Source organism: Arachis hypogaea, chromosome 15 (assembly GCF_003086295.3).
Source record: "Arachis hypogaea cultivar Tifrunner chromosome 15, arahy.Tifrunner.gnm2.J5K5, whole genome shotgun sequence".
NCBI lineage: Eukaryota > Viridiplantae > Streptophyta > Magnoliopsida > Fabales > Fabaceae > Arachis > Arachis hypogaea.
In genome coordinates, this window is record NC_092050.1 from 157,821,215 (window position 1) to 157,834,668 (window position 13,454).

The window sequence follows — 13,454 nt, forward strand, 5'->3', positions numbered from 1 at the left end:
GTAAAAACTAAAAACGTTATTTTTTTTTTTTTTTTAACTAGTGGGTAAAAAAAAGTACAACAATATAAATGATTTTTTTCAAAAACAAATTATTTCAAATTATTTATTCTAATTTTAAAAATATATTAGTAAATATTGTACTATGTGTAAAATAATTTATATATTTTTATACAAATTTATAGTATCATTTATAAATATACATACAATTTTCAGTTTTACCTTATATACATAACTAATATTAAAATATCATTATCATTATCAACAATTTTTAAATAAATATAATATTTTATTTATTTAAATTAGTATAAGTTACCTAAATAAATTGAAATGCAACTAAAATTACGTAATTACAACTTTCTGCAACTCGTTATCTGAATAAACTTTTTCACAATTTTATGTAAACCAGTGTAGCGGATTACGAAACACAAAGAATCTGCGACAATCTAGTGCGAATTAGGAAGAGAAGCTGATTGACTAGAAACTGCTATAGAGTGGAGCGATTTCTGAAAAAGAAAAAAACTATATAAATCGCTAGAGGGTGTAGCTGTTTATGCGAAAATGAAGGCTTATGGAATCTGTGGGAGGGAGCCACGGATTATACATAGCTAAACTCCTTATATACAGCAGTGTGTCACAATAAATTTTAAAAAGTTAAATTTAACAGTGTTTGTATAGTTTTCTGGAGTATTTGAAGATGCTCTAGATCGTTTCAGAACGTTCTAGAATGTCCTAGAAGGTCCCGGAATACTCTAAAAAGTTCTAGAAGACTCTAGAAGGTCATAGAGTATTCTAGAAGAGTGTGGATATATATAGAAGTATGAATAGTAGTATGGAATAATCTAGAAATGTTTAGAAAGTTGTGGTATGATAGATATTTGTAATGAAGGTTCTAGATGATTAATCTAGACCGTTGATTAGATTTAATTCCAACCATCTATTGAGGAGGTGGATAACTATAAATAGGAGGTGAGAGTTAGAGTTTGTGTATGGGTCATGTGTGAGTCATTTGTAACAAACCCTTGAGTAATAAAGTGTTCTTTCTACCAAAACTTCATTTCTCTTGTGTTCTCTTGTGTTATTAACTTTCTTGCTAAGTATTGAGGGTTAGGCTGACTTGGTCTTAACTCGATAGGTTGAGTAAGTTCGAGTGCCGACACAGTAGCGTTGGAGTGTGTCCAAGGCCGTGACAATTCGATATCAGAGCAAAGTTCGAGAGGGAGCACAAGTGGTTTGTGGGTATAACTTCTAGCATAACTATGGAGCATATTGAGTCTCAAAGGGGAAGGGATATTATTCCTTCTCAATGGGGAAGCAAGAAGGTGCGATCTTCAAGTGAGTCTAGAGGTAAGAACTCTAACTTCTTAGAAGAGAGAGTTTCTATGTTGGAGAATATTCTATTCTCTATGGATGAGTGCTTCCAAAGTATAGAACATGACAAGGAGACCCTCGAGGTTCACGTGTTAGGAGAACTAGATGCTTTCAAAGAAAGCATGCTCCAAATCGAAGAGAAACCTGAGAATTCCTTGAAGATATTTGAGGAAGTTCGAGTTTGGTTCGAGGAGGCAAAATCTCGACCAACCTTTATAAGGGAGACGACAAAGATTGATCTTCCAAAGCCAAAGGAATTCAAGGGTGTGGGGAACGCTCGAGAGGTGGAGAACTTCCTATGACAAATGAAGAGGTACTTTGAAGGTCAAGGGGTGCTCGAAGAAGCAATAAAAGTACGCACTGCAGCTCTCAACCTTTCTGATAATGCTACTTTGTGGTGGAGGAGAAAATGCGTAGATATAGAGAATGGTACTTGCAACATAGCCACATGGGAAGATTTCAAAAGGGAATTGAAAATAAAATTCTTCCCTGAGAATGTGGTTTATGAAGCAAGAAAGAAGTTGAGGGAGTTGAAGCACAAGAGTATGATTAACGACTATGTAAAGGAGTTCACTACTCTCATGCTTCAAATCCCCAACTTAGCATCAGAGGATGCATTGTTTTTTTTTTATTGATGGACTCCAACCTTGGGCAAAACAAGAACTACAAAGAAGGAATGTTAAGGATGTCGATGAGGCCATCGTGGTAGTCGAATTACTCACTGAGTTTCATAGGGGAGACTCTAAACTCAAGTCTTCCTCCAAACCTAGTTCTACTAAAGGTGGGGGAGACAAGGAGAAGAGTTTCTCAACCAAGAAGGAAGAAAAATACTCTTCAAAGAAAGAGTACAAGAAAAAGAAAGTTTTCGTGCCCAAAGGAGGATGCTTCGTGTGCAAGGGACCACACCAAATGAAGGATTGTCCCAAGCCAGGGACTCTGGCATCTATCGCCGAGGAACAAGAGGCCCAAACTCAAGTAAATGAGTGTGTTGGATCTATCCAACTCATGAATACTGTGAAGGGCAAAGAGGTAAGCACCGCAGAAAAGAAAGGCTTGATGTATGTCAAGGCCTTTATCAATGAAAATTTCATTATGGCTATGATCGACACTGGTACTACACACAACTTCATCACGCCTGATGAAGCAAAGAGGCTTGGGTTGAAAATCACCGAAAAGAATGGCTGGTTCAAACCTGTGAATACCAAGGGTGAACCTCTTAAGTGAGTAGCAAAAGGGGTTGAGATGACTCTTAGTTCTTGGAAGGGTCTTGTGAATTTCTCAATAACATCCATGGACGATTTCAAAATAGTCATCGGGCTTGATTTGCAAAGGAAGGAAAATATAATACCTATACTATACTATGACATAGTATGCGTCATGGACAAAAGGTCTCCATGCATGGTCCCTACAGTCTCTAAAGTTGGAGGACCATGGATGCTCTCTGCTATGCAACTCAAGAAAAGGTTTAAGAAATGAGAGATTACATATTTGGCTCTATTACGAGAGGAGTCAACATCTGAAAGAGAAGACGTTCCTCTTGAAATCAAGAAAGTCCTTGAAGAAAATAAAGATGTGATGCCTCTCGAGTTGCCAAAACAACCACCACCTAGGAGGAAGGTGGACCACGAGATTGAATTGGAGTCAGGAGCAAAGCCGCCTGCCTCAACACTTTATAGGATGGCACCACCAAAACTTGAGGAGTTGAAGAAGCAACTTAAGGATTTGCTAGATGCTGGATTTATCCGTCCATCGAAGGCACCTTATGGCACACCAGTCTTGTTCCAAAAGAAGTATGATGGTTTGTTGAGACTATGCATTGACTATCGAGCACTCAACAATCCTTTGATAGCTGATTTGTTTGATCAACTTAGTAAAGTCAAGTGGTTCTCAAAACTGGATTGAGGTCAGGATATCACCAAGTGAGAATTGTTGATGGTGATGAGCCTAAGACCACGTGTGTCACGAGGTATGGATTGTATGAGTGGTTGGTGATGCCTTTTGGCTTGACCAATGCTCATGCGACCTTCTGTACCTTGATGAACAAGATATTTCGACCTTACCTTGATCGGTTTGTAGTGGTATACTTGGATGATATTGTTGTTTATAGCAATACCTTGGAGGAACATGTAAAACACTTACAAACCGTGTTCAAGATCTTACGAGAGAATAACCTATATGCGAAGAAGGAAAAGTGTTCCTTTGCAAGGGACAAAGTCCACTTCTTATGACACATCATTAAAAATGGAACTCTTTGCATGGATCAAGGAAATGTGAAGGCTATCAAAGAATGGGAGCCGCCAAACAAGGTATCTGAATTGAGGTCATTCCTTGGGTTGGCTAATTACTATCAGAGGTTTATCAAAGGATACTCCACCAAGGCTGCACCATTAACTGATCTTCTCAAGAAAAATCACTTTTGAAAATGGCCAAAGGAGTGTCAAAATACCTTTGATGAGTTGAAGGCTGCTATCATAGAAGGATTAGTACTAGCACTACCCGACTACTCAAAGGTGTTTGAAGTCCACACCAATACTTCTGACTACGCTATTGGAGGGGTTCTGATGCAAGAAGGACATCCTATTGCCTTTGAGAGTCGCAAGTTGAATGATACAGAGAGGTGCTACACCACCGTCCAAGAGAAGGAGATGACTGCGGTAGTGCATTGTTTGAGAACTTGGCGTCACTGCTTGCTTGGTTCACACTTCATCGTTAAGACAGACAATGTGGCTACAAGCTACTTCCAAACTCAGAAGAAGTTAAGCTCCAAACAAGCTAGGTGGCAAGATTTCTTAGCTGAGTTTGATTTCAAATTTGAATACAAGCTTAGAAAGACTAATGTGGTAGTAGATGCGCTGAGCCGCAAGGCTGAGTTGGTAGCCATTTCCATGGTCGAAGGAGATATTTTGCATACCATAAAGGAAGGGTTGCATCATGAAGACCAAGATGAACCGAGTAAAGGTGACTCGAGTCGTACTCCGCCTGTGGTGATTAGATCTTTTGATAAAGAAATCGAAGAGATCTTAGCTAATCACGCGTGCGACGAAGAGGAGTACCACCAAGTATCCAATACTTGATCAAGTGAAAAGAACTCCCGATAACCGAAGCTAACTGGGAAGCTTGTGAAGATCTGTGGCAATTCTAAGAACACCTAGAGCGCTATCATGAACAGAACTGACGAGGACGTCTGCGCATTAGGTGGGGGAGAATGTCACGGTAAATTTTAGAAAGTTAAATTTAACAGTGTTTGTATAGTTTTTTGAAGTGTTTGAAAATGCTCTAGATGGTTTCGAAACGTTCTAGAATGTCTTAGAAGGTCTCGGAATACCCTAGAAGGTTCTAGAAGACTTTAGAAGGTCATGGAGTATTCTAGAAGAGTGTGGATATATATAGAAATATGAATAGTAGTATGGAATAATCTAGAAATATTTAGAAAGTTGTGGTATGATAGATATTTGTAATGAAGATTCTAGATGATTAATCTAGACCGTAGATTAGATTTAATCTCAACCATCCATTGAGGAGGTAGATGGCTATAAATAGGAGGTAAAAGTTAGAGTTTGTGTGTGTGTGAGTCATTTGTAACAAACACTTGAGTAATAAAGTGTTATTTCCACCAAAACTTCCTTTCTCTTGTATTTTATTGTGTTCTTAGCTTTCTTACTTGTACTGAGGGTTAGGCTGACTCGGTCTTAACTCGAGAGGTTGAGTAAGTCCGAGTGGCAGCACGGTACCGTTGGAGTGTGTCCAAAACCGTAACAAGTGGTAGACAAATGTGAGGTAGTTGAGTGCCATTCTTCATAATGGAGAGTGGGAAGAGTTTTCTATTTTTACGGCCGTTACATATTTAACTTAATTTTAAATAAGTTCCAAATTAAATAATTAACCTATTTTTATTTGGTCAAGTATTATATTTCTTATATCTTAATATAAAAAAATTAATTTAATTGCTATATCAAAATAAAACTATTTAAAAAGTTTAAACGAGTTTTTTTTATCAAAATAAAATCATTTATAATAGAATTTTTTTATATTTTATTACTATATTTTTATTATTAAATTTGTATTTAACATTGTGTGTGGTATGAAATCTCAGTTTTAATTCTATTTTTTTCACATCTGATTTTATTTTTATATATTTTGCTATTTTTTTTATAGTACAAAGTTCTAAACCCCAATAAAGCATACATAACACACATTTCATATTTATTTTCTATTTTTACCTACCATATCATACACAATAAAACACTAAATATTAGTTATACAATAATTTTTTTACCTATCATATCCTACACAATAAAATATTTTTATTTTATATTAATTTTTTTACACTACCAATCCATGTGAAATTAATCCTTAATTATCATTTAAATGAGATAATTAAGTTTAAAATATAATTTTATTGTTCTCTCTCTTAAATACAGTACAATAATTACACTTCAAATATAAATTAATTGTATTTTATTATGTGTAAGATATAAATTTTAATTTATATTTTATTATAACAGATTGTTTCTTAGATATAATAAAATACAATTAATTTATATTGAAGTATAATTATTGTACTGTATTAAAGAGAGAATAATAAAATTACATTTTAAACTTAATTATCTTATTTTAACAATGATTAAAGATTTGTTTCACATAGATTGGTAGTATAAAAAAATTAATATAAAATAAAAATATTTTATTGTGTAAAATATGGTAGGTGAAAATATTTATTCAGATAATAAATTATAGAAAATTATAATGGAGTAATTTTAGTTGCATTTCAATTTATAAATTGCTCTTTAAACGATGTTACGATTGTTATTTTTTTGTACATAGATTACATATTTGCAAAGTGTTTGGGATATAGATTAATTATAATTATTACTATTAAATTATGTTAAATTGTAAAATAATTTTTATTTTTCATAAAATTTTATAAATAAATATAAATAATTGTGTTAAAACTTAAAACTATTAAGTGTATTGTATTGTTTATAAAAAGATGTATGAAAATCAATATTATTTAGGTTCTTTTCAAATGATAATTATAGTTGAAAAGTAAATTTTTTGTGCTGAACAATTATTTTAAAAATTTTGTTAATTATAGCTAGTGAATTAAATTATAAACGTAATTTGTCTCAAAACGGCGTCGTTCTTTGGTCCCTTTGTTCGAAACTACTTCCAATCTAACGAGTTTGAAATCGAAACCTCTCGTTCTCTCTCCAAAAAGTTTCGCATTTTTCCCTCCTTTTGAAGAAGCAACACTGTCTCTGCCTCTCAATCAGAGCAACGTCTCATACTCTCATTCTCCGTTCTGAAAATGGGTGTCAAGAATTTGTGGGACATCCTCGAATCATGCAAGAAAACGGTTCCGCTTCACCATCTCCAGTTAAGCGCACTTTCACTGTCAAAATCTGTTTTTTATGCAGAATTGTGTACCCTTTTTGCTGAATTGAAGTTGGTGTATGTTGGATTTTGTCATTTTGAGCTACAGGAACAAGAGGGTGTGCGTGGACCTATCGTGCTGGATGGTGCAGCTTCAGAATGTGAGCAAGTCACACGCTTGTATGAAGGAGAAGGTTTACCTCAGAGGCCTCTTTCACCGCCTCAGAGCTCTCATTGCTCTCAATTGCAACGTTGTTTTCGTCGCAGGTGTGCCACTGAGAATTTTTCTTCTCAAGTTTTGAGATTTGGGTGAACTAAAAACACAGTCTTTAGAAAAAAAGGGGTGTTTTCTATTTTTGTTTTTTATGTAACTATATGATTGTAGCTTTCAAATGCAAATTTGAGTCTTTTTTTTTTTTTTTTTGGCCTCCATTTTTTACTGGTGAGGTTTGGGTATAGTGAATGCAGGGAGGGTAGTTGAATTGTGATAGATATGAACAAAGTGAGTGATTTTTATTTATGGTTAGAGCCTTAGAGGTGATACACTTTAGGCATACATGTATCTATTTCTTCCACTGTGGTGGTTGTCCACTGTGATTGGATTGGCCATTGGAGCTGGAAGTATAGTTATTGAAGTTGCGGGGGTAATTTAAGAATGATGAGACGAGTATGGATCTGAATTTGATTTTAGTTTGGGAATTTCACTGTTCAAACATCTAAAGGTTAGTTTCATTGGTATAGAATTACTGTATGGTTTTTATTAGTTAGCCTATCCACCATATGCATAACAACCAATGGTCCCAAACTTAAGGATAAACCCTTAATTCAGGAAGCAATGGGGTGAATGCTTTTTCCTGGCTCTTGTTTTTTCAGTAATTGGATGTAATGATGTATGCTATTAACTTATGGCATCTTTTATAGTGGTGATAGTTAGGGTTTATCTTTCTACATTAATTATGATGTTTTTATTATCGTGTATTCTGCCTATATCCATGCCTGTTGAATTTGCTTGCTTTTACATTAGCCTCTTGTAACCCTTGATAATGAATAATCTTCAATGTCTGGCAGATGGGTCGATTCCTGCCATCAAATTATCAACTTATAGGCGTCGCTTGAACATGGGGAAAGAGGTTAGTTGCCTTCTCATATTTGTTTCCTTTTTCCATTTTTAAATATAGCACACTTTATAAATATTTACTTGTATATGTTATATTTCTCCCATTCCCTTTCTTGCCTCTTTTAAACTATCTAACTAACTAACTAACATTAATAATAACAGGTGGAACATAATGAAACTAACTCACAGCAAGTGACATCATTAAGAAGAAACATGGGGTCTGAGTTTTCTATAATGATAAAGGAGGCTAAAGCCTTGGGGATGGCTCTTGGCATTTCTTGTTTGAATGGGTATAATGTAATCTGTTTTCCTCTAAATAATGCTGTCATAATTTGTCTACATGAAAGTACATTTAACTTTCTATTTAATAGACCATGAAAATCTGTCAGTTAATTTTTGTAAATTTAAGATGATATTAGTTCTAGAATAAATGAATACATCTAGTATCTACTTTAGTTCTTTTTAGTGGTTGATTGAAAAGGTTGCACCAAATGATTTAAGAGTGTGTTATTTTGAACTAATGTTGAATTGCTGTTTTTTTCAAAATTCAGGATTGAAGAAGCTGAAGCTCAGTGTGCTTTGTTGAACTTTGAGTCATTATGTGTGGGTACCATGTATACTTATTTGGCCGCAAACACTGTTGTTTTACTCGTTATTATTTGATTTTCGTGTGATGCTTATGCCTTATGCTATTTTTGTTGACTAAAGTATCGTTACTCTTGCCATCCTTTTTTAATTTTGGTAGGATGGATGTTTCAGTTCAGATTCAGATATATTTCTTTTTGGTGCAAGGACGGTGTATAGGGATATCTGTCTCGGTGAGCAGAACACCATTTTTTTTTTTATCATATGTTGATTTTTTTGGGCATTGATTGCTCATTATATCCATACATACAACTTATAAGAAACTTTTTATTATGGGTTAGGTGACGGTGGACATATTGTTTGTTATGAGATGGCAGACATTGAAACAAAACTTGGATTTGGAAGGGATTCACTGGTAACCTTCTGATTGAGTTTCAAGTAGTAGTACTTAAGAATCATCACACTTGTTTTCTTTTATTTTTACATTTTATAACTGATTGATTATGTGTCATTGGGCACTGTGTTTGTATATTGCTTATTCAAACAGTTCTGTTGCTAATTCGAATTGTTCATTCTTCAGATTGCTCTCTCTTTACTTCTTGGCTGTGACTATTACCAAGGGGTTCATGGTTTGGGTCCGGTAAGTTGGTCCAGAATAACACCATGTTGCTTAGCAGAGCTGGGGATCACATGTTATACAGATGCTTATATTTTTGCAAGATTTTCTCCTTTTCTGTAGGAATCAGCTTGCCAGATTGTAAAATCAATTGGGGACAAATTTGTTCTTAAAAAAATTGCTTCTGAAGGGCTTGAATGGGCCAAAAAAAGAAAAGGTTACCTTCTATGCTACATTTTAGTTCCATTAGTTTTATACAACTTTTACTCATGTCAGGAACATTTTTCAAGATACTTATCAGTGAGAATTTTTTTGTCTTTTATTTTTATCTATGCAGGAGGTGTAAATAATTTACAGAAAGACGAGAAGGTTTTGCAAGTAATTAATGCTTATATGAAACCAAAATGTCACTCAGCAGATTCAGATGTTGTGCATAGGTAGGCTTGTTTCGTTCATTCGTTACAAGTAAACCATAGTTGTTGAGTGACATCAGTAATTCAACTATTTTTAGGGCTTTGGCTCAGTACCAGTTTCAACGTATTAAACTCCATCAGATATGTACTGAATTGTTTGAGTGGCCTTCAGAGAAAACAGGTTCTTAATCTTCATAATTAGTCAAGATCTTATATTCTTATGCTTTAGTTGGGTTGCTATGTGACAATAATATTATTGGTTCAGAACTATAGAGTTTATATTCAATGTTATTCTAATATTAAGAATTGTTACAAGTTTGCAATAATAGATGGTTAGTTATGCTGATTGAAGTTTCATTTCATGAAATAGATGGTTACATCCTTCCGAGCATCGCTGAGAGAGATTTACGAAGATTTGCTAATTTGCGGATAACTTCATCTGAACTTGGATTGAACCCTCCTTTACATGAGGTTCTGCTAATCCCCTTGTATTGTTTTTACTTAGAATGTTATAGTATTGGATTCACAATTGAACTAAAATGTGAAGATCTCTCTCTTGTATTACAGATCCCTGTGAAGTGTCCTGTTTCGGAAATAGTCAAGAACAGAAGAGTTCAAGGGAGAGAATGCTATGAAGTTTCTTGGGGAAAAATGGATGGACTTGAAACTTCAATAGTACCTGCAGATCTTATAGAAAGGTAGTAATGTAACTGATGAACCTGTTTAATTCCTTCCTTTAATCACACTTATTAAAGTAGTATTTGTTATGTTATTCATGATGTGCAGTGCATGTCCTGAGAAGATTTTGGAGTTTGAGGAGAGAAAAGCTCAAAAGAAGAAACAAAACATTCAGAAAAGAAGACCAAAGAAGAATGAAACTGCATCATCTGTGGCTGAACTTGATGAAAAGCTTCAGAATTTGTTGCTGGATATCAATCTGGGAGACAAAGGCAACCACAATGGTGAGAGTTTCGGATTTTCAACTGCAATGGCTGCAACTGATCTCAGCACCTCAGAGTTTTCATATCAATCTCATGGTAACATGGAACATACCAGGAACATATCTACCAATGATGCTGTTTCTAGTTCCATTACCATTTCAAGTATGCATAAAGTTGAGGTCATAGATCTTCTGAGCCCTTCACCAGCACCTAAGAAATGTCATGAACAACGATCAAGTAAACAAAATGTTGAAGTGATTAATTTGAGTGACATAGAAAATGACATGTCACCTGAACACAAGGAGAAAGCAAAAGACTTGAGATTGTTCTTAGCAAGTATTAGAAATGAAATGCACTGAATGGCAATGTTTGTTTCTAATTGTAAACTAATATGTAAAAACAGATGTATTATTGTTACTCATCTTCGATGTTAAATATGTTGATGAAAGAATTCTAACGGTTATTTGATTATATTAAGCTCGAATTATTGTTGCTGCTGTTATCATTATTATTTAGATTTGGCTGCTGACATTGAGGTGCTGTTTGGAAGAGAGACAATGATTGGGAGACTGAGATTGAGGGACAGATATTGAGAGAGAGATTAAAATAAATTTTAGTACTGTGTTTTGTATAAAATAGGAGACAAAGACTGAAATAAGAATGATGTTCTAATTTAATTTGTACAAAGAGTAAAGTTAGAATTAATTAATTAAAATAGGGGTATTTTAGGTATAAAATATTTTTAAAATTTCAGTTTCTATCCTCAAAAATTTCAGTTTCTTCTATCTTCACTTTTTGAAGGTACTGAAATATTGAAACGTTAAAAATAGAGAGTTAGAGACTGAAATTTTAGTACTAATATCTAGACTTTTTTTTTTTGAATTAAAAAGCGCTCTACACACAAATTGGAGCATCAACATCTCAAAATACATGAAACCAAGTAAATCTCAAAATAAAAAATCACTAAACTCGCAAGAGTGATATCAACTCCTCGTCATATTCGGCATTGCCATCAACAACCAGATGGAGCATCACCAAGCCACTCATCAGAGAGTGCAAAGGATCTGTTAATAACTTCCACCACTCCTGAAGCCCTGATTATTGAAAACTCGATCATTCCTTTCTAGCCAAATTGCCCAAATTACAGTGAAGACCCAACCAACCACCTCTTTCTCTCTATCTTTCTCTGCATGCGTCCAGCTCTGAACTAACTAAAATAAATACCAAGTCTTAATCTCTCAATCTCTATCTTAATACTTCAAAACAAATGCTACCTGAAGGTTGATATATATGTTCATAATATTGGTCGATTATGTTAATCTTGTTATTTATTATCATGGATATGTTTTTTGAACGAGTATTCATTATAAATATAAGAAAAATCATATATATAAAATGTTCATATTGATCAATTCTATATTGAAACTATTGTACGGCATAAAATAATATAGACATAGTAAACTAAGTAAAATACAAGATGTATAAAAGTCTTGGTCAATCTCTTGATAAGGACTACGTGTTAACAATAATGAAAAAAAAAAGAACCTCATCCATTTATAGTGTCATTTGGCATTCGTTTCAAGTAGAATTTCATTCTCTTTGCAAGTGATACGTTAAGATCCTAAGCTTTTACTTTTTTTATTTAGTGTTTTTTATTTTATTTTAAATCTATGAACTTAATTTTGATTCACTTTTAATCAAATATTATTAATAAAAATAATTATTTTTTATATTTAACATATAAAAAAATATTTTAAAAAATAAATACAACTTAAAAGATTATATAAAAATTATGAATACATCAGAATTAAACTTTAATATACTACTCTTATAAGTTAAACATATAACTTGTAGGTAATTTTTTAAAATAATACTATTTAATTTCAGCAAACCTTATTTTAAGTTTAGCAATGCAAATGCACACGTAACTCTAGTACAGGAGTCTTATATGTAATTACATATAAACTCTTAGCTTATGTACTGTTTTCTTGATTATTGTGTCCAAAATTGTATAGCCTATTATTATTTATTATGATTGAGATAGTCAAAGAAGCAAAGCATGCTCAAGAAATGAATAACTTATAACAATTATTGTACCAGAAGATAAATTATTGAATTGAACAGAAGAGAATCTCTCCTTGGTATAATTAAGTTAAATGACACAATAATACAATACCTATAAGTTTAAAATAGAGAGGCGATGAAATTATTATTAGATATAAAATTTAGGTTAAATTATTCTATTGATTTTTGTAAATTTATAAAATTTATAATTAGATTTTTATATGTTTTATTTGAATCTCTATACGGTTTTAATTTAATTTTATAATTAATTTTTATCAGTATAAAAAATATTAGAGTAGTTAATAGAATATTTTTTCATAAGTTAAAATTATTTATAATTAAAAATTTAATTAAATCTTTGATTATATATTTTTTAGAAGAAATATTTTATTAATTTTAATCATTTTTACATAAAAAAACTTAATTATAAAATTTAAAAATATAATTAAAAAAATATATATAAAAATATAATTATAAATTTTATGAAATTATAAGAATTAATAATAGGCTAATTAAACCTAAAATTTATTACATACTTCTATCTAATAATTAAAGTTTTTAAGTTTTTATGGGAGATAATTTTATTATATCATAATAGATAACTTGGATACCTACTAACCATGCAGCAATGATAGTTTTTAACAATGTTCAATTGGCTAGCTGGTTTTTCATGTATAGTATATTACAAGGATGTCACAATCAATATAATGTGTCAAATCATTAATAATTCGATGCGTAAGTTTCTCCAATTATGATGAGTTGAAAGTTGAGCTAAACCAAGTCCAAATTATCATTGTCACGAGGACATATGTTGCTAGAAGCAAAAGACCGTGTATATATTTTTGGAAGAGTTTTAGGTATATCGAGAATACTGATGTTCCAATTATTTTAACCGTTGATCTGAATTATAAAAAATATATATAATATATATTAATTAACATTAACGATTAAAATAATTGAAATACCGATATTCATGG

General features: G+C 32.7%; 1 protein-coding gene across 1 annotated transcript; it reads left to right on the forward strand.

The window, feature by feature from the left end:
• The first annotated feature begins 6,504 nt into the window (after positions 1-6,504).
• On the forward strand, positions 6,505-10,910 carry LOC112751780 (single-strand DNA endonuclease 1). Its single transcript, XM_025801038.3, has 14 exons — positions 6,505-6,744; positions 6,851-7,008; positions 7,810-7,871; positions 8,021-8,148; positions 8,410-8,461; positions 8,604-8,676; positions 8,785-8,858; positions 9,024-9,083; positions 9,183-9,276; positions 9,397-9,496; positions 9,571-9,653; positions 9,843-9,943; positions 10,040-10,170; positions 10,259-10,910. The coding sequence occupies exons 1-14, from the start codon at positions 6,677-6,679 to the stop codon at positions 10,770-10,772; spliced, it is 1,698 nt and encodes a 565-aa protein (XP_025656823.1). The 5' UTR covers positions 6,505-6,676; the 3' UTR covers positions 10,773-10,910.
• Positions 10,911-13,454: the final 2,544 nt, after the last annotated feature.

Excerpts from the sequence above, each read along its gene's own strand:
- LOC112751780 (XM_025801038.3), top strand. The coding sequence starts at position 6,677 with ATGGGTGTCAAGAATTTGTGGGACATCCTCGAATCATGCAAGAAAACG. Across the intron at positions 7,872-8,020 it reads GCTTGAACATGGGGAAAGAG|GTGGAACATAATGAAACTAA; the intron begins GTTAGTTGCCTT and ends TAATAATAACAG. Across the intron at positions 9,944-10,039 it reads TGAACCCTCCTTTACATGAG|ATCCCTGTGAAGTGTCCTGT; the intron begins GTTCTGCTAATC and ends CTTGTATTACAG.